At 36.2% G+C, this 25,329-nt stretch overlaps 1 protein-coding gene across 1 annotated transcript in view; it reads right to left on the reverse strand.

The window, feature by feature from the left end:
- Window positions 1-3,893: 3,893 nt before the first annotated feature.
- The window catches only part of Morc3 (MORC family CW-type zinc finger 3), a 40,553-nt gene continuing 19,117 nt past the window's right edge, over window positions 3,894-25,329 (reverse strand). The window contains exons 9-17 of the mRNA XM_076867333.1: window positions 22,189-22,286; window positions 17,501-17,605; window positions 15,469-15,591; window positions 15,290-15,364; window positions 14,324-14,369; window positions 11,370-11,533; window positions 8,747-9,629; window positions 7,378-7,535; window positions 3,894-5,410 (exon numbers count right to left, since the gene is read on the reverse strand). Of these exons, the coding sequence (XP_076723448.1) occupies window positions 5,257-5,410; window positions 7,378-7,535; window positions 8,747-9,629; window positions 11,370-11,533; window positions 14,324-14,369; window positions 15,290-15,364; window positions 15,469-15,591; window positions 17,501-17,605; window positions 22,189-22,286 (1,806 nt within the window). The 3' untranslated portion in view covers window positions 3,894-5,256. The remainder of the gene's footprint in view (window positions 5,411-7,377; window positions 7,536-8,746; window positions 9,630-11,369; window positions 11,534-14,323; window positions 14,370-15,289; window positions 15,365-15,468; window positions 15,592-17,500; window positions 17,606-22,188; window positions 22,287-25,329) is intronic.

The following is a 25,329-nucleotide window of genomic DNA, read 5'->3' on the forward strand; positions in this document are numbered from 1 at the left end:
CCCTTGGTTCGCTTTTTTTTTTGGAGGAGCTACCAGGAATTGAACTCAGGGGCACTCGACCACGGAGCCCCATCCCCAGCTCTATTTTGTTTTTATTTAGACAGGGTGTCACTGAGTTGCTTAGCTCTTTGCTTTTGCTGAGCCTGCTTTGAACATGCGATCCTCCTGCTTCAGCCTCCCGAGCACCTGAGATTACAGGCATGTGCTACCGCGCCCAGCCCCTTGGTTCATTCTTGCAGCAAACAGGTACTAAGCATCTGCTATATGCTGGCCCCTATGCTGGCACTGGATCCTCAGTAGTGAGCAAAGCTCTAACTTACCCTTGGGGTATTTACAGTCTCATAAAAGATAGGTCAGGTGGGTAAACAGTTCTTGAGACCTGCCCAAAACGTCAAAATGTGTTCATGAGTAGTTGAGAGTTATCACTCTGAAAAGAGGCCAGCCTAGTCACTGGAGTTTCAAATAACAATATAAAATAGAGACTGTGTCTTCCAGGAGCAATGTACACAATTACAATTAAAAGGTAAAGTGAGGCCCGGCACAGTGGTGCACGCGGATGCGGAGGCTGCAATTCAAAAGTCAGCTTAGCAATTTAGCAAGCCCCTAAGCAATTCACAGAGACCCTGTCTCTAAATTTAAAATTTTTAGAAGGGCAGGAGCGGTGGCTCAATGGTTAAGTGCCCCTCGGTTCAATTGCTGCTACCCAACAAACAAAAAGTACTGAGGAAATAGCTCAGTGGTAGAGTATCCTGGGTTCAATCACTAATGATACACACAAGTACAAACAAAAGAGCCACAATTAAGGACTAGGGTTGTGGCTCAGGGGTATAACGCTGGCCTCACATGTGAGAGACCCTGGATTTGATCCTCAGCATCACATAAATAAATAAAATCGAGATATTGTGTTCAACAACCAAAAAATAAATATTAAAAAAAGAGCAATAACTTACATTTTGAAGTTGTACACCAATCAGTAGACAAAGACAAATACAGAAAGCCTTTTTAGGTGGGGTAAGTTTCCAAAGGAGACTTAGCCCACCCCTGGGCTTCCTATTAGATCAGGAAACAAATGTCATGGGATGCTTTGCTTTTGCTTGATAAAAGAAATGCACAGGTTCATCTGAGGAGACTTTTCCTGGCATTTTTTGAAAGCTAGCTAACCGGCTATGGTGGCACACTTCTATAATCCCAGCTTCTTGAGAAGCTGAGGCAGAGGATGGCAAGTTCCAGACCAACCCCAGGGCAACTTAGTGAGATCCTCTCAAAATAAAATAAAATTAAGGGCTGGGGTTGTGGCTCAGTGGTAGAGCACTCACCTAGCACAGGCAAGGCCCTGGGTTCGATCCTCAGCATCACATATAAATAAATAAAGGTACTGTGTCCAGCTACAACTAAAAAATAAATATTTTTTAAAAAATTAAAGTCTGTAGCTCAGTGGTAGAGAACTCCTGTGTTCAATCCCTAATACCATTAAAATAGATAAATAGGGACTGGGGTTGTAGCTCAGTGGCAGAGCACTTGCCTAGCACATGTGAAGCACAGGTTCAATCCTCAGCACCACATTAAAAATAAATCTTATACATATATTATATATTATATATATTATATTAATGTATCTGTGTAGGTAGTCAATATTTTCTGAAAGAACATACAAAACTCGATGAGGGTTACCTGTCAAGAGGTATTAAGCAATGTTCCATTTACACTTCCTCCTGACTGTCCCAAGGAGAAAATGGCCATGCTGATCCAGTTTGTTTCATAAACAACTTGAGTTCAGTATTTAAATATTCATGAACAGAAGACAGAACAATAAGTCTCAGCTCTGATGGCACACTGGGGGTGGGAAGGCCTTAAAAAAATACTGTTATGGGGGCTGGGGTTGTGGCTCAGGGGCAGAGCGCTTGCCTAACACCTATGAGGCACTGGGTTTGATCCTCAACACCAAATAAAAATAAATAAATGAATGAATAGAGGTGTTGTGTGCATCTACAACTAAAAATACATAAAAATACTATTATGGGGTTGGAGTCAGTGGTGCACACCTGTAATCCCAGTGGCTCAGGAAGCTAAAGCATGAGGATCACAAGCTCAAGGCCAGCCTCAGCAACTTATTGAGATCCTGTCTCAAATACAAAGAGTGGAGATATGGCTCAGTGGTTAAATGTCCCTGGATTAAATCTCCAGTAATAAAAGCAAAAAAAAAGGAGGGGGGTGGGAGGGCTGAGGATGTGGTTCATAAGTTAAGCACCCTTGGGTTTAATACCTGATACAAAAAAAAAAATCCAAAAATACTTATCTGGGTCCATCCCCCAAAACTGACTTAATAGAGCGCAAGCAGATATGGTGGCACACGCCTATAATCCCAGCAGTTCAGGAGGCTGAGGCAGGAGGATCTTGAGTTCAAAGCCAACCTCAGCAAAAGTGAGGCACTTTATCAGCTCATTGGGACCCTGTCTCTAAATAAAATACAAAATAGAGCTGGGAATTTGTGGCTCAGTAATGCCCGAATTCAATTCCTGGTACCCCCCACCAAAAAAAAGGAATGGGGTGCAGACTCACTAAGTGTGGTAACGCATACTTATAATCCATCACCAAGTTCAAATCCAGCCTCAGTAACTTAGTGAGACTCTGTCTCAAAATGTAAAATTTAAAATAGGGGGAAGGGGAAGATGGGGATGTAGCTCCGTGGTAAAACACCCCTGGATTCAATTCTCAGTATAGTACTAAAAAAAAAAAAAAAAAAAGAAATCACTTAAATGATTCCTCAATGACCAGTATGACCCAAGTGTAAGACCCAAGCATCTGAGATTACAGGCAATATGACCAGCAGGACCACCCCCCACATTAGGATTTGAGGCCCAAAGGAAGGACACAGGACAAGTTCATTGCGCTGAGTCTGTGCCATCCCTCAGCATTCACTACTCTGTAGACTCAGTTGACCAAAGCAGGTCTAGACTGATTTTTTTGGCTTCCTCATACTTTGGTAAGTAAGACTTCCCTCCAACACTAGTTTTTTTTTTTTTTTTTTTTTAAAGAGAGAGAGAGAATTTTTTAATATTTATTTTTTAGTTTTTCGGCGGACACAACATCTTTGTTTGTATGTGGTGCTGAGGATCGAACCCGGGCTGCACGCATGCCAGACATGAGCTCGCTACCGCTTGAGCCACATTCCCAGCCCCCAACACTAGATTTCTACAAACTCAACAACAAGGAAAACTGATAAGTCTTGCAAAAGCCCTTGATGTCTTAAGTTTGTTGTTAGTTACATTTTCAGCCTCATATCTTGGCAATATTTCTTAAAGGAGTGAAAAATATAGAAGTACTTCTAAAGAACCAATTTAGAGCCAGATGGAAGTGGCACAGTCCTGTAATCCCAGCCTGAAGTAGGAGGATTGTAATTCAAGCCCAGCCTGGGCAATATAGACTGTCTCAAAAAGAACTAGGGTGTAGTTCAGGGGTAGAGTATCTCTGGGCTTAACATTCAGTACTGCCAAAAATAAAAATAAAAAATAAAATTTTGCAAGTTTCTCTTACTAATTCCACAATTACTTTTTCAGATTAATTAAGATAGATAATTAAAAAATATAAAAGCTGAACAGCAAGAAGGAAAAAATGGCAAATTCAAAAAAAACCCTATTACATCTACAAATATTCACAAACTTGTGTGATTTAGACAGGTGTCATCATTTAGGCAAGTTTTGTACAGATGAAATGCTTTTTTTTTTTTTTTTAAACAAGAAAAAGTTTTCCTCTTGAATACAACAAACACACACATTCTCTCTAACAAACTCAGCCTCTCTTAGTCTAACAATTAATTTAGTAGAATGAGCTCAACCTGATAATCTAAAGGATACATTTTTAGTTTTAAAATAATTTGAAGTTAACATTGAATCTTTTAAAAAGGATATCTGAAGAGGCAGACATCATATATTTTATTACAATGTATTTTAAAAATGTGGGCAGTTACAATTGAGACAAAACCAGTTTCATACCAAAAATACACTTTCAATTACTTTATCAAGCAAATAAAAACAATCTTCATTTATTTGCTCTTTCCAGAAGGTAATATACAATAGAAATTCAATACTGTATGACAGACATATAATTAAGCATACATACAAAATGAATATGTATTGAATTTTCAGAAATAAAAGTAAAAATAAATAGCGATGATAAAACTTTGGAAAAAATAATGCCTATTTTAGTTGTTGAAAATATGATTTTTAATTATATACACATAGAGATATATACTTAATAAAAAGCTATTTCTTTAAGATTGCACAAAACATAAAACAATAAAGCATATATTATGGCATGTAATACTATAATCCTAGGGCAGTTTGTTCCTTAACTCCAGGATATAAAACACTTAGGTCTGTAATATAATAAAAGGTTTGCAGTATTGCCGAGAAAGATTGTCTTTCTCAACTCATATTAATCTGCAATAATCCTACAAAAGGCTGTACAGGAAATTTCACAAAAAGAAATATTAAATAATTATTGTGCCCACTCCATGCTGACTAAACAGCTAAAAATGGGCTTCAAAAGTAAACTTGGTGGTTATTTAATATTTTCAATACTTACTAACGATTGTTTCTTTGTTCTATAAAAACACTTTGTGTTTGATCATGATTGGCAATCTCAGCACAAGAAAAACCCTTGCAAAATGGAGTTAGTTTTTGCTTACAATATTTTCATGAATAATGTGTGTCAAGAGATAGGAATTTATAGAAAAGAAACACTAATGCTCATTCCCTTATAACCAGACTGTAATCAGGAGTGCTCTTACATTATTTAAAAATTATTTAAACTCCTTTATAAGAAAATCAAAGGTAGTAGCATTTTCATTTATATCATGGTACAGCCCTCAATTCCAAGAAAAATACTCTTTTGGCAACCAGAAAAAATTGCACAAAGCTTAGGGGCAACCTGAAAAGCTCTTGGTGAAAATCACTTATGTATTTTAGGAACAATAAAAAAATATGTATGGGCCTAATATTTACATTCAAATATATACATTCAAAACAGTCATAAGTTAGCCATTCAGCTGCTCAATACCAACAATTCACAGGCATTAAAAAAAGATGGAAATGTGCCCACAATATCTGTGACCACATTTGAATGCATAGAATACAGTAAAGATAATGGTTCTTCAGTCTGTTACCTATCAAAACTAAAGAACAAAACTGTTTATATTTTGAAAGCCATACAACAAAAAGGACTAGGCAAGTATTTTATTAATTCATGAGACATACTTTAAGTACTACTGATTTCACTCATTTGCTCAACAACTTGCCCTAAAATCTCATCAACTACATCAACATCATAATTCACTTGCTGAAGATCAAGATCAGGTACAATCATGGCCAGCAGTTGTCCTACATTAACTCGAAGAGATCGAAGTTTGAGGCTGCAAATACAAATAGGAGACTCATTAGATGAATATCAGTATGGATTACCCCACACACAGAATTTTAAAGTGAAAACGTTAGAATCAACTCTTTGCAAAATGAAACAGAGTTAAACAAAAGAAAAGCAAAACTTCACTTAAAGAACTAGATTTAATAATTCATTTTATCCATTAGATTTTAATCTCCTTACCCATCAAATGCTAGCCCAGGTCAAAGCACAGCGTTTCTAAAATTACTTGTTTGGTCTGGTCCCTATTTATACTTTTAAATTGCAGACTGAAGAAAATATGGACTAGCAAAATATCTAATTTAAGTATCAATATCACCTGGAAAATAGTGATATGCTAGACAGCTTAAGGAAATGATTAAGAGCATGAAGAGAGCACACAGAATGGAGATGATCTTGGCCAGCTACTCCTCCAATAGGGGATTAATATCCAAATATACAAAGAACTAAAAATATTTAACACCAAAAAAAAAAAAAAATCACCCAATCAATAAATGGGCAAAAGACCTAAACAGAAACTTCTTAATAGAAGAAACACAAAAGGCCAATAAATATATGATATAATGTTTAATATCTCTATCAGTCAGGGAAATGCAAATTAAAACCTCATTAAGATTCTATCTCACTCCAGTACTCCAGTCAGAATGGCAATGATCAAGAATATAAACAGGCCAGGCTCAGTGGTGCATGTCTGTATCCCAGCAGCTCATGAGGCTGAGACAGGAGTTCAAAGCCAGCCTCAGCAATGGCAAGGTACTAAGCAATTCAGTGAGACCCTGTCTCTAAATAAAATAATGAAATACAAAATAGGGCTGGGGATGGGAGTCAGTGCTTGGGTGCTCCTGAGTTCAATCCTCGGTACCGCCCCCACGCCAAAAAAAATAAGAATGTAAACAACAAGCCAAGCATGATGACACACACCTGTAATCCCAGTGACTGGTGAGGCTGAAGCAAGAGGATCTCAAATTCAAACCCAGCCTCAGTAACTTAGCAAGACCCCGACTCTAGATAAAATATAAATAAGAAGGACTGGGGTTGTGGCTCAGTGGTAACGCACTCATCTGGCATGTGTGAAGCACCGGGTTGGATCCTCAGCACCACATAAAAATAAATAAATAAAGGTTTTGTGTCCATCTATAACTTAAAAAAAAAAATTAAACATATATATATATAAAAGCACAGGAGACATGGCTCGGTGGTTGAGCGCTCCTGGAGTCAATCCCTGGTACAAAAAACAAACAAAAAAAACAAACAACAGTAAATGCTGGACAGGTTGTGGGGAGAAAGGAACACTAATACATTGTTAGAGGACTGTAGACTAGTACAACCACTCTCTGAAACATCACAAAAAAATAATGTACATAAAATGGAAAGCAGTTGGAAATTCCTCAAAAAACTAGGCATGGAACTACCATATGTCCCACCTATCCTACTCCTGAGTATTTTCTTTAAAAAAAAAAAAAAACTAAAATCAGCATACTAGGCAACACAGCCACATCAATGTTCATAGCAGCACAGCTCATAAGAATCTAAAATTATGGAATCAACCCAGATGCCCATCAACAGATGAATGGTTTTAGAAAGTGTGGTGTGTGTGTGTGTATATATATATATATTTCTTTTTTATTTTGAGGCAGGGTCTCGCTAATTTGCTTAGAGCCTTGCTAAGTTGCTGAGGGTGACTCTGAACTTGTGATCTTCCTGCCTCAGTCCCCAAGCCACTGGGATTACCTGTCTCAAACCATTTTTTGTTCCTTCTAGGTTCTTTCACTTAAACAGAACCTTAACTGAAACTTGAAGGGATAATGATGTTACCTCTTTTGAATCTGTATAGAACACTGGGATGACAGCAGACATCAATGACTTCTTTTTATAGAACAATATTTAATGTGTGTTAATAGAAAAAAAAAGCATTCTACTCTAACTGCAGCCCCAGCAAAATACCTCATTTAATATTACCTTTCCCCATCTGCATAATTTACAGACTCCTCAATGTTACTTGAAGTTGAAACATCTGTTCCTCTCTGAGGACTTGCAGATTTTAACTGTTCAATTTCAGTTTTGAGTTCTTCACACCGAGAACGAATCTGTGATTTTTCCATTTCCAATAATTCAACCTGACAAAAATATAAATTAACTTTATAACTAAAATTTAAAAATGTTAAAGTGCAAATTTAAAGTAAGAAATAGAGAACTGGCATGATAAATATTACCAGTTATCAAAAAATGTTAAATACACCCAATAATTTTACACAAAGTTTCATTTGTATAGCTTTATTTCTACATCTTTTTATAGTAAAAGAAAACAAAACGTTAATAACTACATGAATGGTACCTAAAAATTGAAACTTTGAAAGACACTTGTGCCTAAATTTTGCTGTCACTGTGGTTTTCATTTCTTACACACTTAATACCAACTTATAATAAGCTTGTATTGACTGTTATATATTTTGTCATCTAGATCCTGACCTAACATATCATGAAGAATGTCTGAGTGAACAGTTATGTCAGCAATATTTCCAGGAAGGAGCAAGGAAACTCTCTTAAACATTACAAAATATAATGTACATAAAATAGATTAAAAAGGAGCTTCTTGGATTTGAAGTGGAAGCTACCTACCAATTATTTCCTGGTAACTACTGTTTCTCTTTCTTCAGTAAAAGACCCCTTAGACCGATTCCATTTCCCTGACAGGCACCCACTAACCAGGTGACTTAAGTTCTGCAAGATGGACTACAAGCAACTGCAAGAAACTATACCCCTTCTCTTTCTTGCAGCTTGGAAAGCAGATATGATGGCTGGTCCTGAAGAGCCATCTGAGAACACAACTGCATAATGAGAAGCAAAGGAACAATAAAGAAGTCTGTTTTTGGTAACTTCGAGATATTGTGCCATTTGAGAACAAACCTAATCCTCAGAGAGTTCGTCTATAAGATATGGATATCAACATCTAACTCATTATGGTTATTGAAAGGCATACTAATAATGGATGCAAAGTTCTGACTATATTGAGGAATTAAATATCTAAAAGGGATGGTATCCATATTCTGAACAAGATAATAATCTATCTCACAGCTATACCCTGTGCACTACAGAACTTACCTTTATCTAGATACATCCACTCTTTTCCAGCAATCTCCTCAAATGTTGTAAGAACCAAATACACCTACATCAACTACATGCCCCCAATAGGCCCAACCCCCTTGTTAAGAACCAGGAGAGTAACAAACACTTATTTATTTATGAAATGAAAGTTTTCCAATCTAGCAGTTCCTTAAGTTTTAAATAGCCCTGGACTTTCAAGATTATGTGAAATGATACAACTCACCTCATTTTTGTACTGGTCCCTCTCAATACTGCATTTGTCCAGTTGTCTAAATACACTGTCAAGCTGCACAGCCATTTCATCCATCTCACTTTTACTCTCACTATTAGAACACTGGCTGCATTCAGCCTTTACATGTTGCAAAGCACTACACTGTTTTTTCAGCCTTTCTATTTCTTCCAAAGCTTGCCGATACTGAGATACCACATGGTCTGGACTTTCAGATTTGCCATTAATACTCTCAAGTAAAAATATATCAGTTTCAGTAGATTGATGACAAGTTTCCTTCTTCACATATTTGTCGTTCATTTCTAGTATTCTTTGTTGCAACACTTTGATTTGGTCTGTAAATGTATGACACTGTCTCTTATAATTATCTTTTTCTTGAGTGACTAAAAGTAGTTCATTTCTCAGCTCCTGTAACTGACAGCCAACATCATCTGCAGCCTTAGCAAAGGTTTCCTGGGCTTCCTGTATCTTTCCTTCAGCATCTACGCAGGAGGGCAGTATTGCTATATCATTTCTTACATCTATCTCATCTTCAATAATTTCTTCCTTTTTAATAACTAAACTTGGTGCTTCCGTCTGGGTGGCTGCAGTAGTACCCTGATCACACCTGGATGATGTTGAGTTAGCCTGCCCACAAGGTTTACCACTGCCCACAAGCTCAACTTGAACACTACTTTGTTCAATGTGACTCTGTTCTAGTTTAACTTCCACATCATGATCTACTGCAGGTTTGGGAGTACTGTTTTCTTCTAAGATGATCACATCTTCATCATCATCATTGTCATCTTTATGAGCTGAATTTTCAAATGTTTGATTACTTAATCTCCGATTCTTCACATTCAAAATTGAGGAACGAGTAGAAAGCCTCCGTTTTAGACTGGAAAAAAATTATATATAAAATGTAAGATTATAAATTACAAACAAAATGGATAACCATTAAGTAATGATTCTAACAAATGCACTATTATAAATTTTTTTAAAAATAATAAAAATTAGGGCTGGGGATGTGGCTCAAGTGGTAGCGCGCTCGCCTGGCATGCGTGCGGCCCGGGTTCGATCCTCAGCATCACGTACAAACAAAGATGTTGTGTCTGCCGAGAACTAATAAATAAATATTTAAAAAAAAAATAATAATAATAATAATTATTACTATTATTTTGGGGGTAGTATGGGATTGAACCCAGGGATGTTCTACCATTGAGCTACATTCCCAGCCATTTTAACATTTTTATGTTTTTAAATATTTTGTTTTAGTTGTAGTTGGACACAATACCTTTATTTTATTTTTATGTGGTGCTGAGAATCAAACCCAACACCCCTCACGTGCTTGGTGAGCACTGTACACTGAGCCACAACCCCAGCCCCTTAATGTTTTTATTTTAAGACAGGGTCTCACTACTGAGGCTGGCTTCAAACTTGTGATCCTCCAGCCTCAGCCTCCTGAGGAGTGCCACTGTGCCCAGCATTATCTTAAACTTTTAATAAATGCCCATGCTCAACAAATTAAAAAAAAAAAAAAAAGCCCATGCTCATTTAAAAAAAAAAAAAAAAACAGATTTACAGAATTGATCATTAAATCAATGAAGTCATTATTTTCTCCTTTTACAGATCAGGAAATAATTGACTATTGAGATCTCCTTCAAGCACTAGATCTGTATACTGTAAAAGATCTCTTCATCTGAGCTCTTTGAAGCATTCCAAGGAATACATACCCAAAACATAAGGTCCCTACCCCAGATCTTGTCTTTGTATTAAAGGGAATAGCACTTCCATTTTCATTTGTGCATCACAGTTTTTATCAGCATTCAGTGACCAAAGATAAACCATAAAGCAAACTAGTATTCCCTATCATTTCAAATAGAACAGTTTCCCTGAATTAAAACTTGCCTCATTTCCCATTTATATTTTGTGTACTTACTAATATATTTGAGGTTAAATACATACTTACATACTTTTATTTTTCCTTCCTAATATCTGTTTCTTTTTTCTTTTCTTTTTTGGTACCAGAGATTGGACTCAGGGGCACTCAACCACTAAGCCACATCCCCAGCCCTTTTTTATTTTATTTAGAGACTGGGTCTCACAGAGTTGTTTAGCTCCTTGCTTTTGCTGAGGCTGGCTTTGAACTTGCGATCCTCCTGCCTCAGCCTCCCAAGCAGTTGTGATTACAGACATGAACTACCATGCTGGGCCTAAAACCTGCTTCATTTTTTTTTTTTTTTTTTTAAGTTGTAGACGGACACAATACCTCTATTTAATTAATTTATGTTTATGTGGTACTAAGGATCAAACCCAGTGCTTCACACGTGCAAGGTGAGTGCTCTACCACTGAGCCACAACACCAGTCCTCATTTTCTTTATGTAGTTTCCTGTCAATTTATCACCAATGGATTACTTTTTCCCCACTTGGAGGGCTATCTATACTGGTTTGCTATTTGGGCAGTATGTTCGGCAACCTTGAGGATGGAGGAAAATTTCGATAATAAAAGCAAAGTAATTTGTCCTTAAGATATTTTATATTCATATAAATTGTAATTGCCTAGAATTGCATTATTGCCATAGAAATGTCACATAAAGGCTCAATTCAATATTCCACAAATAGAAAAACACAACAAACCTGTTGTTCTCAGGTTCAGACTGGGGTGAAACTCGATGATTATTTATAGGTCTTGTTGGATAGGAATTTGTCACTTCTGAATGATGTCCCCTTGAAATACTTTCCCTCACAGGAGAAAAACTCTGACTTGAAACAGGGGTTGTCCGAAACAGTTCAGCATTAATCTGTTGGAGGACAAAAACAGATCTTTAAAAGAACTACCTAAATGTTATGTACCTGAAACCCAAGATACAAGCTTCTCTTTTCCTATTATCTCATGGGATATTGAGAACTATCCTAAATATATGCTAACCAGGGAGTAAAAATATACCAATAAGCCAAATCCAGCCTAGAAATGGGCTAAAAATGGTTTTACATTTTTAAAGGATGTAAACACAAGAAAAAATATGCAATAAAAACTCTGTGGGGGGGCTGGGGTTGTGACTCAGTGGTAGAGTACTTGCCTAGCATGTTTGAGGTACTGGGTTCAATTCCCAGCATTGCATACAAATAAATAAAAACAAAGGTCCATTGACATCTTAAAAAAAAAAACAAACACAATCTATGTGCGACTCGGGATATAGCTTAGTTGGTAGAGTGCTTGCCTCACATACACAAGGCCCCAGCTTCAATTCCCAACACCAGATTAAAAAACAAAAAAACACACAAACAAACAAAATAAAAACATCCACGTGGCCCACAAAGCCAAAAAAAGATTTAGTAACGTGGTGACATTATAGTATAGAACTTACTGAGAGATGCTAAGAATATATTTTTTGAGAAAGGAATGGAACATATACATAAACCAAAATAAACCCATTCTTCTCTCTAAAGAGAGAAATAGAAGAAGATCTTAGAAGATGGAAAAATATACCCTGTTCATGGATAGGTAGAAGTAACATCATCAAAATGGCGATATTACCAAAAGTTCTCTATAGGTTTAATGCAATGCCAATCAAAATCCCAATGGCATTTCTTGTAGAAATAGAGAAAGCAATCATGAAATTCATATGGAAAAATAAAAGACCCAGAATAGCAAAAACAATTCTAAGCAGGAAATGTGAATCAGGCGGTATAGCTATACCAGACTTCAAACTATACTACAGAGCAATAGTAACAAAAACAGCATGGTACTGGTACCAAAACAGGCAGGTGGACCAATGGTACAGAATAGAGGACACAGAAACCAATCCACAAAACTACAACTATCTTATATTTGATAAAGGGGCTAAAAGCATGAAATGGAAGAAGGATAGCATCTTCAACAAATGGTGTTGGGAAAACTGGAAATCCATATGCAACAAAATGAAACTGAATCCCTTTCTCTCGCCATGCACAAAAGTTAACTCAAAGTGGATCAAGGAACTTGATATCAAATCAGAGACATGGCGTCTGATAGAAGAAAAAGTTGGCTATGATCTACATACTGTGGGGTCGGGCTCCAAATTCCTCAATAGGACACCCATAGCACAACAGTTAATAACTAGAATCAACAAATGGGACTTACTAAAACTAAAAAGTTTTTTCTCAGCAAAAGAAACAATAAGAGAGGTGAATAGGGAGCCTACGTCCTGGGAACAAATCTTTACTCCTCACACTTCAGACAGAGCCCTAATATCCAGAATATACAAAGAACTAAAAAAATTAGACAATGAGATAACGAATAACCCAATCAACAAATGGGCCAAGGACCTGAACAGAAATTTCTCAGAGGAGGACATACAATCAATCAACAAGTATATGAAAAAATGCTCACCATCTCTAGCAGTCAGAGAAATGCAAATCAAAACCACCCTAAGATACCATCTCACTCCAGTAAGATTGGCAGCCATTAGGAAGTCAAACAGCAACAAGTGCTGGCGAGGATGTGGAGAAAATGGTACTCTTGTACATTGCTGGTGGGACTGCAAATTGGTGCGGCCAATTTGGAAAGCAGTATGGAGATTTCTTGGAAAGCTCGGAATGGAACCACCATTTGATCCAGCTATTCCACTACTCGGTCTATTCCCTAAAGACCTAAAAAGAGCACACTATAGGGACACTGCTACATCCATGTTCATAGCAGCACAATTCACAATAGCAAGACTGTGGAACCAACCTAGATGCCCTTCAATAGACGAATGGATAAAAAAAATGTGGCATTTATACACAATGGAGTATTACTCTGCATTAAGAAATGACAAAATCATAGAATTTGGAGGGAAATGGATGGCATTAGAGCAGATTATGCTAAGTGAAGCTAGCCAATCCCTTAAAAACAAATGCCAAATGTCTTCTTTGATATAAGGAGAGTTACTAAGAACAGAGTAGGGAAGAAGAGCATGAGAAGAAGATTAACATTAAACAGGGATGAGAGGTGGGAGGGAAAGGGAGAGAGAAGGGAAATTGCATGTAAATGGAAGGAGACCCTCAGGGGTATACAAAATTACATACAAGAGGAAGTGAGGGGAAAGGAGGGAAAATATAAGGGGGAGAAATGAATTACAGTAGAGGGGGTAGAGAGAGAAGAGGGGAGGGGAGGGGGGAGGGGGGATAGTGGAGGATGGGAAAGGCAGCAGAATACAACAGACTCCAGAATGGCAATATGTAAATCAATGTGCAACTGATGTGATTCTGCAATCTGTATATGGGGTAAAAATGGGAGTTCATATCCCACTTGAATCAAAGTGTGAATTATGATATATCAAGAACTATGTAATGTTTTGAACAACCTACAATAAAAATTAATTAAAAAAAAAATAAAATAAAAAAATAAAAGGCAATTATTGGGGCTGGGGTTGTGGCTCAGTGGTAGAACACTCGCCTAGCATGCGTGAGGCACTGAGTTCAATCTTCAGCACCACATAAAGTAAAATAAAGACATTGTGTCCACCTGAAACTAAAAAAGTTAAAATTAAAAAAAAAAAGGCAATTATTGATTAAAGCTATGTACTAACAAAATTAATCCACAGCTATGAAATGGGAAGCTTAATTACCCGTGGTATCACTTCTGGTTGTCTGATCCTGAATTTTTCTTTGTTGCTTTAAAAGAAAAGATGAAAAATGAACATTTAAATTTACCTTATTATTACACCTCCATCCCATTTCCTAATGTTATACCTGCTCCTTCAATACCAATTACTCAGATATGTACACTAAACTTTGCTTTAATTTCATTATAATGAGTGGCAAACCCTTAGATAAGGGAATACTTTTTATATTTTTAATTAACTTTTAAACAAAACTTCGTATCCCTACAGACTGAACTGCAAATCTTTAAACTAGAATATCACATAGGCTTCTAACTGGTTTCTTTAGTTCTAATACGGCTACTAAATTTAACTAAAGAATAGTACACCAGAAAGATTTTTAGTGAAGTCAGCTTCTGTGTACAGTAGTACATTAGCCTTAAGTTTTCCCATCTTATTTGCTCCACTTCCATTTTGCATTATTACCACTCACATATTTACTCTAATTAGGCTCTTACCCATCCTGCAAAGCCTATTATAAAAATGACCTTCTTCATGAAGTTTCATGACCTATTTCTAACCACCAGCTCTGCAACCCCAGCTAGAAGACTCTCCTTAAGAGCTTCCTTATAATATTACAATGTACCTTTCACAACAGTTGCAAACTTCTAATTTGTAATACACACACATCACCTTCTCTGTTAAGACTGTTAGTTCCTAAGGGTAATGTGTTCACTTACAGTTCATGTACAGTTCAAAATGATCAAAATACTTTATATAACTTATAAATAGGATAGCAATATCACCAAGTGATGAAGAAAAGATGTTCACAGCACAAACGTAAGGAAAAAAAGTGCTTGATATTATGCATTCCATATCATCTTTTTTAGTTATACTAGCTTTGCCTTGGGGGAAACATCAATTAATGCTGCCAAACATTGCTACTTATGATTTAAGCATCATATTCTCACCAGACATGAATACAGCACTTACTTCTTTTTGTAGGTTTTTTCATAAGTGGGATGTACCAAATCTTCATCTTCAGGTTCTTCTGGAACTTCACAGTTTCTAGGCAAAAATCAAATAGGAGTAACATGTCACCAGTGCCTATTCATACATATTAAAAAGCACTTTCTGCCTTTTCAAAAAGGGTACTACCAACTATATGGTACCTGAACTGTGGGTCAGGGTTATTGGAGCAATACCATTTTTCTGGAAGTTGATCTATCCCATCTGGTAATTTTCGCCACTTCAGACAGGAATCACACTGAACCCACATTTGATCAGGACGTTTCCTGTAACAAAATAAAACCAACACTGTAGGAATACAGACCCCTGGGCTGGGATTGTGGCTCAGTGGTAGACAACTTGCCTAGCATGTGTGAGGCCTTGGTTCAATCCTCAGCACCACATATAAATAATAAAAAGGCATTCTGTCCATCTACTACTAAAAAAACTTTTAGAATTTAAAGAACATAAAAAAGGAAAGAAATATAGACCCTTAAGGACTTCATTTGATTTTTATATTATTTCTAGCATAAAATGTCTAGTCACTGAACTCTTTTCCTGAAAAATCTGTGACATAGCTATTATTATTATACATATTTTAAAAAAATAACGATATTGGCTATCTCCAAAAAGTTAAATAAAGGTCATAGGTCAATTTGAACAAAACAATTTCACTATCTTGTTTAATAACATACTATTAAATTTGTTTGATGATAATAACAACTTAAAAAATTACAAATGCCTTGTGAAATTTACATTAAGTTAGCATCTAGGACTGAGGTTGTAGCTCTGTGGTAGAGCCCTTGCCTAGCATGTGTGAGGCCCTAGGTTTGAGTTTCAGCATTACATACAAATAAAGCAAAATAAAGTTCCACTGAATTAAAAAAAAAAAAAGTTAACATCTACAGTATTGAATCTATCTATAGTTTATTTATTAGCACAGTAAAACTCCCAAGTATAAAAAACAAAGAAACTACATTTCTATAATTTAACCAATTTTTTGTTGTGTGTTCTTTTGCTTTCTTATATAATTATGTTTCTGAATTTGTCAAAATGTAAAAAAATTTGACATATAATATTGTACTTTTCTTTTTATGGAAGTTCATAGACTGCCTTTATTTTTTTATCTTTTTTTTTTTTTTTAAGAGAGAGAGAGAATTTTTTAATATTTATTTTTTGGTTTTCGGCGGACACAATATCTTTGTTTGTATGTGGTGCTGAGGATCGAACCCGGGCCGCATGCATGCCAGGCGAGCGCACTACCACTTGAGCCACATCTCCAGCCCCTTGCCTTTATATTTTTCTCATTGAAAATTACAAGTTCTATAAATAAGTTATGCAGACCCATTTTACATATTAAGACATCACCATAATGTCAATAACATTTTTAATCTAGTTTTTAAAAAACAGGCATTGTGTTTGGCATACACAAGATCCTAGAGTAAATCCCTAGCACCAAAACCAAAGGATAAAAATTCATTTTATAGGGGCTGGGGATATAGCTCAGTTGGTAGAGTGCTTGCCTTGCATGCACAAGGTCCTGGGTTCGATCCCAGAACCACAAAAAAAAAAACCCTCATTTATATTGGTAAACAAAACTTCAAAATATTCCAGAAGTTTACGAAGTAAAAAGCTTTTCTTTCAGGAGATGACCTCTGTTAATTTTTTGAATCATGGCAAAAATTTTCCATGTTTATGAAAATAGAGATGTGTATATGTATGCTCAAAAAACAAAAAAGTGGGGAGGGAATTTATATACTGAGCTGCATCTTTATTATTTTTCATTACATCTGGGATATCTTCCTTATTGATACATATAGATATCATCATACTGTTAATACTTTATACATAAGCAGAACCAGAATCTGTACTTGTTTTAGATTCATGCTCATGTTTGCACTAGACCACTGTTTTTTCAAACTATAAAATGTAACTTGTTATGATTATGAAATCAATTTAATGTGTTGAGATTTGCATTTTAAAATGAAATAAGATATAAGCATGTATCATATAGATGGGTGAATACTGGCATGAGGTTCGATCTTAGCACCACATAAAAAAAATAAAATAAAGGCGTTGAGTCCATATACAACTAAAAAAATTTTTAAAAAGAGTTTGTGAAACAGTACAATCACTTTATTCTCCAATACCACATCTTGACAATAGAGTGAGTTGGTACTTTTTAAATGTACTTACTGTATATCTTCAACTGGCAAATTTAAAGGATATTCTGAATTTTTCTTCACTTTCATTTCATTCCAGTAATCATTCAACTTTTCTCCTAGTGCTGTTATTGTAAGTCTTTAAAAAGCAAAATTATAAAATCAAGAAAAAGCATAATAAATATTTAATTTTTTCAAATACAAGAGAAAATGTAAATGAACTAAAAATCATTACATGGCCACCGTGAAAAGAGAAGAGGTCCAGAATATATGATTAATAAAGAACATTCAAAGTAATGCCAAGTTCCTATAAGAACTTTTTGTAAGTTCCTAGGAAAGAGAGAGGATCATCTTGAAAATAATACATAAAACAGTTGAAGAGCCCAGAGTACAATCCATAGCAGAACATTTGCCTAGTAAGTGTGAGATTCTGGGCTGGGTCCCCATTCATTATAAAAAATAATAAGCAAACAAACAAAATACTAGTGCACTAGGCCCTCCGTTCAGAGGTATATTGTAAAGTAATTACTGGGAGACTACCAGAGGCTCCCTTCATTTCAATCCCAACCAAATTCAATTCAAATTAGAACTCAAAACTTTTTTTTAAAATATCTTATTTTTGGTTATTTATTCATTTATTTATTTATGTGGTGCTAAGGATCAAGCCCAGGGCCTCATGCACGAGGGGCAAGCACTCCACCACTGAGCTACAACTCCAGCCCCTCTTTTCTTTTTTTGATACCAGGAATTGAACTCAAGGACACTGCACCACTAAGCCACATCCCTAACCCTATTTTGTATTTTATTTAGAGACAGAGTCTCATTGAGTTGCTTAACACCTCACAGTTGCTAAGGGCAGATTTGAACTCAGGATCCTCCTGCCCTAGCCTCCCAAGCTGCTGTGATTACAGGCATGCGCCATGGTACCTGGCAAAACTTTTGATTTATGAAAAGTACTCATCACTACCAGCAAAAAAAATATTAATACTTCAAAAGATCTTTTTTTTAGTTGTAGATGGACACATGCTTTATCTTGTTTACTTATTTTATGTGGTACTGGGGATCAAACCCAGGGCCTCACACATACTAGACAAGTGCTCTACCAGTGAGCTACAATCCCAGCCCATCTTCAAAAGATCTTATACTTTACAGTGAAGACTTTCACTTTTCCCACAATAAGACATTAATAAATTCATGAAACCAAGACAAAGGCCACAACTAAATAATTAATTATTCATTAAACAACTACTGTAAGAGAAACCACATACAAAGAACTTAAGATACAAATATTACAACATTTTGAATTTTTTAAAAGTTTTTAAAAATCAGGATTTCATATTTTACACTCTGGCAGGTTAACATTAGGTAGAAACCACCTCGTAACCTACCCAACTCACCATGGCATCACATTCTAAGTCTAAATGAGAATGTATCACCCCTCCCAAACCTGCTCCTCTCCTCATATCCCTTGACTCACTCTCATCTTTTTCTCATTCCCTGTATTCCCCAGCCTGTGAGACATTACTCATTTTTGCAAGGTCATAAGGTGTGCACGGATACTCACTTAATAGTCTAAGAGCTTTCAAAAACAATTAAGGTGGGGGCATTGTGGCTCAGCAGTAGAGCCCTGGGGTTGTGGTTCAGCGGCAGAGCACTCACCTAGCATGTACGAGGCCCTGGGTTTGCTCCTCAGCACCACATAAAAATAAATAAAATAAAGGTATTGTGTCCAACTACAAAAATAAACTAAAAAATAAATATTAAAAAATAAAATTAAAATTACAACAATTAACCATTTCCACAGATACGATTTTTTTTTTTTTTTTTTTTGGGTAGTGCTGTGTATTAAACCCAGAGGTGCCCTACCACTAAGCAATATCCCAGTCCTTTTAATTGTAAGACAGGACCTATTTTGGCCATATTGGCCTTGAATTTGCTGGGATTACAGATGTATGCCACCTTCTACGTGGGACCGGTGATTTAACAGAGTTCTAACTGCTCTATATTTTGCCAACATTAGTTATGTCTTTTTCATTTTAAACAAGTGTTTCATTTTGCCCAAGAGGAGCAACACTTTTGGGGTTCTGATTTGAAAACATGCCTTGAGATTTGCATTTTAAAATGAAATAAGATATAAGCATGTATCTAGCATGATTGAGACCCTGGGTTCCATCCATAGCATCACTTACTCCTACACCCCCCAAAAAACATCAAAACCCAAACAAAACCAAAAACCCACATAACATTTTTGTTTTTCTCATTCAGGTTGAAAAAAATCATCTAGAATTGACTTTCATTTGAGTTAAGGTTCCTTTTGTCCATATGGAAGCCAAGTGACCCAGCAGTTTTTAGAAAGATGATCATTTTTCCATTACACAATGATGTAATCTTTGAGATAAATCAGGTCACAAGATGCATAGAAAATATAAGTCCCTAAACTATCTATCCTATCACTAACACCAGACTTCCTTACTTACTACAACTTTAATAAATTAATATCTAGTAGCATTTAAGCACGTGTAAGTCTCCCTGCTTTACTGTTCTTGAAATGACTGTCTTAGGTAGCTTTAATCCTCCCAAATTCTCACAAAGAATTTATAATAAGACTTTTAATATCAACACCATCACATATATGGCAAGATTAAAAAAAAAAAAAGCTGGAAAATTAAATGGTTTAATTCATTTAATCATTTTAGAGAAAAACTTATTTTGTAATTTTCAGCCCTCCAATTCTTTTTTTTAATTATTATTATTTTTTAGTTGTAGATGATCACAATACCTTCAGTTATTTATTTTTATGTGGTTCTGGGGATTGAACCTAGTGCCTCACACATGCTAGGCGATTGCTCTATCACTGAGCTTCACAACTCCAGCCCTTCAGCCCTCCAATTTTTAACTCTGGTATACATACTTATTTACTTCTTAAATTTCTTTCTACATTATTTTACAGTTTGCAAGTCAGAGGTTTTTGCATGTTTTGAAATTTTTATATACTTGATACAATCAACACTAGATAATGAATTTACTTCTACCTTTTCAATCCTTTCAGTTTTAGTTTTCATTTATTCTTCCTACCTTGAACTAACTACTATTTCAAAAACAATGGTGAAGAGCTGATATCCTCATCCCATTCCCATTTTTTAGAAGAAAGCCGTCAATAACAATTCACCATTAGAAATAATGCTTGCTGCTGGGTGCACATCTGTAATCCCAGCAGCTGGGGAGGTTGAAGCAGGAGGATCATAAGTTCAAAGCCTCAACTTACCGAGGTACTAAGCAACTCAGTGAGACCCTGTCTCTAAATAAAATAAAAAATAGGGCTGGGGATGTGGCTCAGAGGTCGAGTACCCCTAAATTCAATCCCCAGTACGAAAAAAAAAAAAAAAATCAAGATGATGAATTATACTGATTCTTGAATATTAAAACTGCACATGCTGGGCTGGGGTTGTGGCTCAGTGGTAGAATGCTCTCCTAGCATGCACGAGCACTGGGTTCAATCCTCAGCACCAATAAATGTAAAATAAAGATATTGTGTCCACCTACAACCAAAAAATAAATATTAAAAAATAATACACATACTATCTTCAGATACAGCTCACTTGGTTTTAGTGGTATCTTTTTTACATATCACTGGATTGTATGCTATTATTTTCAGATTTTATAACTAATTATAATTGACTAATTTTAATTAAGATGAGAGATTGATATACATTTCCTTTCTTATAATGTCTTGAGCTTATTGTCCAGATTATGTGACCTCAGGATATCTTTAGAAGAGTTTGTATATGACTGATACTACTTCTTCCTTAAATGTTTGAATTTAATATATGGGAAGTTTTCTAAGCAATGATTCAATTTCAAAGGAGTATGTCCATAAAAATAGTGAAAACTTGTTCAAGCTATCCTTTCAATGTTTTTATGCCTATAGGACCTACAGTGTCTTCCTTTTCACTTCCCATACTGATGATTCATATGTTCTTATTTTTTTCCCTTAGTCTTGCCAGATACTTATAGATTCTGTTAATCTTACTAAACAACAATCATTTGACTTTTTGATTATAACATTATTTGTTTATTGTTTTTCAGCTCCAAATCCCATCCATGTTCTGTACTCTGCTGTTGTTTGGGTGGAGCACTGTACTCACAGAGGAGCTAGAGCTGTGGCTTCAGGCCATGCTTCTCCCACTAACAGCCCACTCCAGCAACACCAGGTACCTTGCAGAGATCAGGAATGACCAGGCCTTCTTGCTACCTACTTAAAATTATTGACTTCTTATTTTGACTGTGGTGGTGGTGTTAATTTTTGATTTTTGGTTTTTTGGGGGGGTGGTTCTGGGGATTGAATCCAGGGCCTTACGCATGCTAGGCAAATACTCTTACCAACTGAGCTATATCCCCAGCCCCTCACTTATTTTGTAAATATTTTCAAAACTTTCTCCTCATCTAAATTTCTTGCCATAACATGGATATTTTTACATTTCATTTTACAAAATTAATACTACATTATAGAACTTTCAAGTAAATGGGTGGGTGAGGTGCTTACCCAGAAAAGGCATTTAGCTATTTTCTTCCATCCTATAAATTCTAATCCATTCCAAGTGTATTCTACTATCTTTACTGATGAGATCTACTTCTGTGATTCATAAAAAATAAAGAAAATCCCGGATTTCTTAGTAATCCATTTCCAAAAATCTCAGTCAATAATTTAAATATGTAACATACCTGTATTCATTAGTATAGTCAAAATCTTGCTTATTATGAGTTGGCTTAAGGAAATTACATTCTATAATTCCAACTACTCCAACACCCATGTTGTTTGCCTGAAAATAATAAAATAAAATCAGCATTTTAAGCATAACACATTGTGCTCAAAGTACTCTTAAAGATTCAAAATTTGTTTTTAAAAAAATCATTAATCTATACTCACATGAGTCTCATGAAATTTAGACTGAATATTTTCATTTTTATTTTATTTTTTCTGGGAGTTAATTACTAAATGTATTAAAGCTTTTCTCTAAAAGCATTCCAACTATACGTTTATACAAGTATTATCATCTCCAAATTTATACAAGGAAAAAAGAACTACCACAACCAGGATGCAATTTCTTTTTTTTTTTTTTTAGAGAGAGAGAGAGAGAGAGAGAGAGAATCTTTAATATTTATTTATTTATTTTTTTAGTTTTCGGCGGGCACAACATCTTTGTTTGTACGTGGTGCTGAGGATCGAACCCAGGCCGCATGCATGCCAGGCGAGCGTGCTACCGCCTGAACCACATCCCCAGCCCAGGATGCAATTTCTTAAGACAGGAGAAATAAGAGGTAACTCATTAAAAAAAAAGGGGGGGGAGGAGGGGGAGGAGGAGGGGGGAGGGGGAGGAGGAGGAGGGGGAGGAGGAGGAGGAGGAGGAGAAGAAGGAGGAGGAGAAGAAGAAGGAGGAGAAGAGGAAGAGGAAGAGGAAGAGGAAGAGGAAGAGGAAGAAGAAGAAGAAGAAGAAAAGAAGAAGAAGAAGAAGAAGAATCTCATCTCAGTATCTGCAATGCCTAGCAAAAATTCTGGCATATATAGTCTGTGAAGTCCTCGGTCCCAGCATTTGGGAGACTGAGACAGGAGGATAACAGAGAAACCCATGTCAAACAAAAACAAAAATAAAAATGTAACCAGTTGCCAATATGATGAAATAAAAACCTAGGTCACTTGCACCAGTTATTTGGGGCAGATGGGGGTGTAACCAGGGACTGAACTCAGGGGCACTCAACTACTGAGCCACATCTCCATCCCTATTTTGTATTTTCTTTAGAGACAGGGTCTGAGTTGCTTAATGCCTTGCTTTTGCTGAGGCTGGCTTTGAACTCATAATCCTCCTGCCTCAGCCTCCCGAGCTGCTGGGATTACAGGCGTACACCACCACACCCAGCGCATCAGTTATTTTTTGAAACTGTACTAGCTAAAATTAATCAATTCATATTAACTGTTGAATTCTGATTATTTACATGCTATTAACAAGTATATTTTGTTCACAATTATAGCATATTTCTGAGTCTACTTACAAATGGAAATGGAAAAATATGTAACTTATAAAATAAAAATTTTTGTAAAGTTATTAATTAAACCATGTAAATCTAATCACAATTCTGCTCTGTTCAGAGCCATCAGTGGGGTCTAAGGATGTGGCTCAGTGATTTGCCTAGCATGCATGAGTCCCTGGATTTGAGCCCTAGTACAGTCAATAGTGGAGACAGGCAAGGTATTGCATGCCTGTAATCCTAGCTTTGAGAATTAAAGCAGGAAGATCACAACTTCAAAGGTCAGCCTAGGCAACTTAGCGAGACCCTTTCTCAAAAATAATTTTTTTTAAAAAGTGGTGAGGGAAGGGGGTTTGGAGAAAGGGTTCTGTGGTAGAGAACTTGCCTAACATGTATAAAACCCTGGGTTCAATCCCTAGTGTCACAAAAAATCCAAACAACAACAAAAAACTTCAATGGTTCTTCATTTCAGACTACCAGTAAACCACGGTCATAACAAGACCCCTTTCATTTGTAGTTCTTGTCATCCTTCTTTCCAGCTTCATCTTCCTGTCTTTCCAATTACTTTGTTCCCCAATTACAATATGGTTCAGCCACACAAGTTGTTCTTCATGATGTTACACTCTCAGAAACTTCTTCCCCTTCCTTTGCAGAAGCTTGCTGTGCCTGGAGAGCCCTTCCCAGACTTTATAAGGCAGTGAAGTCAATGGAGACATCTCATCATCAGTCTTCAGAAAGACTTTTTGATGGTCTAAGGATATTCCACAGTACTCTCACCAAACTGAGCTGAGGGCATGCTCTGTGGCTCATCATAATTTTCTGCTGAACACCTAGCATGGTAAGTCTGAGCATCTGCATTTTGGCCCACTCCACCATCTGGTGAAGACAAACATTAAATGTTTGTTCTAAAAGCCTAATTTTACAAGGTAAAACTGAACGCTGAACTAGAAACTAGAAACTGTACGTGATGCAAAAAAAATTTATTTTTGTGGTGTTGGGGACTGAACCCAGGGCCTTGTACATGCCAGGCAAGCACTGTACCAACTTGAGCTATATCCCCAGCCTCCATGATGCAAATTTAACTGTGTTTGCAAAATGGGCCCTGTATCCTATGAAATAAAATTCATAAATGACAAAAGAAAAAGAATTTATATTCTATAGCAGATAGATTATTTTTTTTGAATCCCAAAGCACTAGAGAAATAAGGCATATTATCAAAAATGCATTTCTAACTACCAATGAAATTTATTAACTTAAATAGCATATTATAGAATATTCCTAGCAACTAGTATTTTAATTGCAAATGAAAATTAGCATTTTAAGTAAATGTCATTTATATCTCATATCACAATTGCCAGATTTTTGCATTAATTTTCAAATGAAATTAACAATTACAAAGAAAAGCCCAACAAAGTTCACATACTTCTGCAAAAATGCTACTATTCTGGGCTCATGCCTTGAAAATAGGTGAAGCAGAGTTCCAACCTATTCAAATAGCATTCAAGATAAATCCACATGACTATACTGTGTAGAGCTTACAACATTCTACAAAGAATTTAGAATAAAGATGAACAGAAAACAAAAAACAGAGAACTGTGTGTAAGGCAGACTCTCACTAATTTGCTTAGGCTGGCCTAAAACTTGTGATCCTCCCGTCTCAGCCTCTTGAGTTGCTGGGATTACAGGGGTGCAGCACCACCCCGGCAAAATATACACTAGCCTGAAAAACTTTTTTCCCTGGGTGCGGAGGTGCATGCCTGTAATCCCAGCAGCTTGCAAGGCAGCATCAGCAAAAGCAAGGCACTAAGCAACCCAGTGAGACTCTGTCTCTAAATAAAA

This window comes from Callospermophilus lateralis, chromosome 10 (assembly GCF_048772815.1).
Source record: "Callospermophilus lateralis isolate mCalLat2 chromosome 10, mCalLat2.hap1, whole genome shotgun sequence".
NCBI lineage: Eukaryota > Metazoa > Chordata > Mammalia > Rodentia > Sciuridae > Callospermophilus > Callospermophilus lateralis.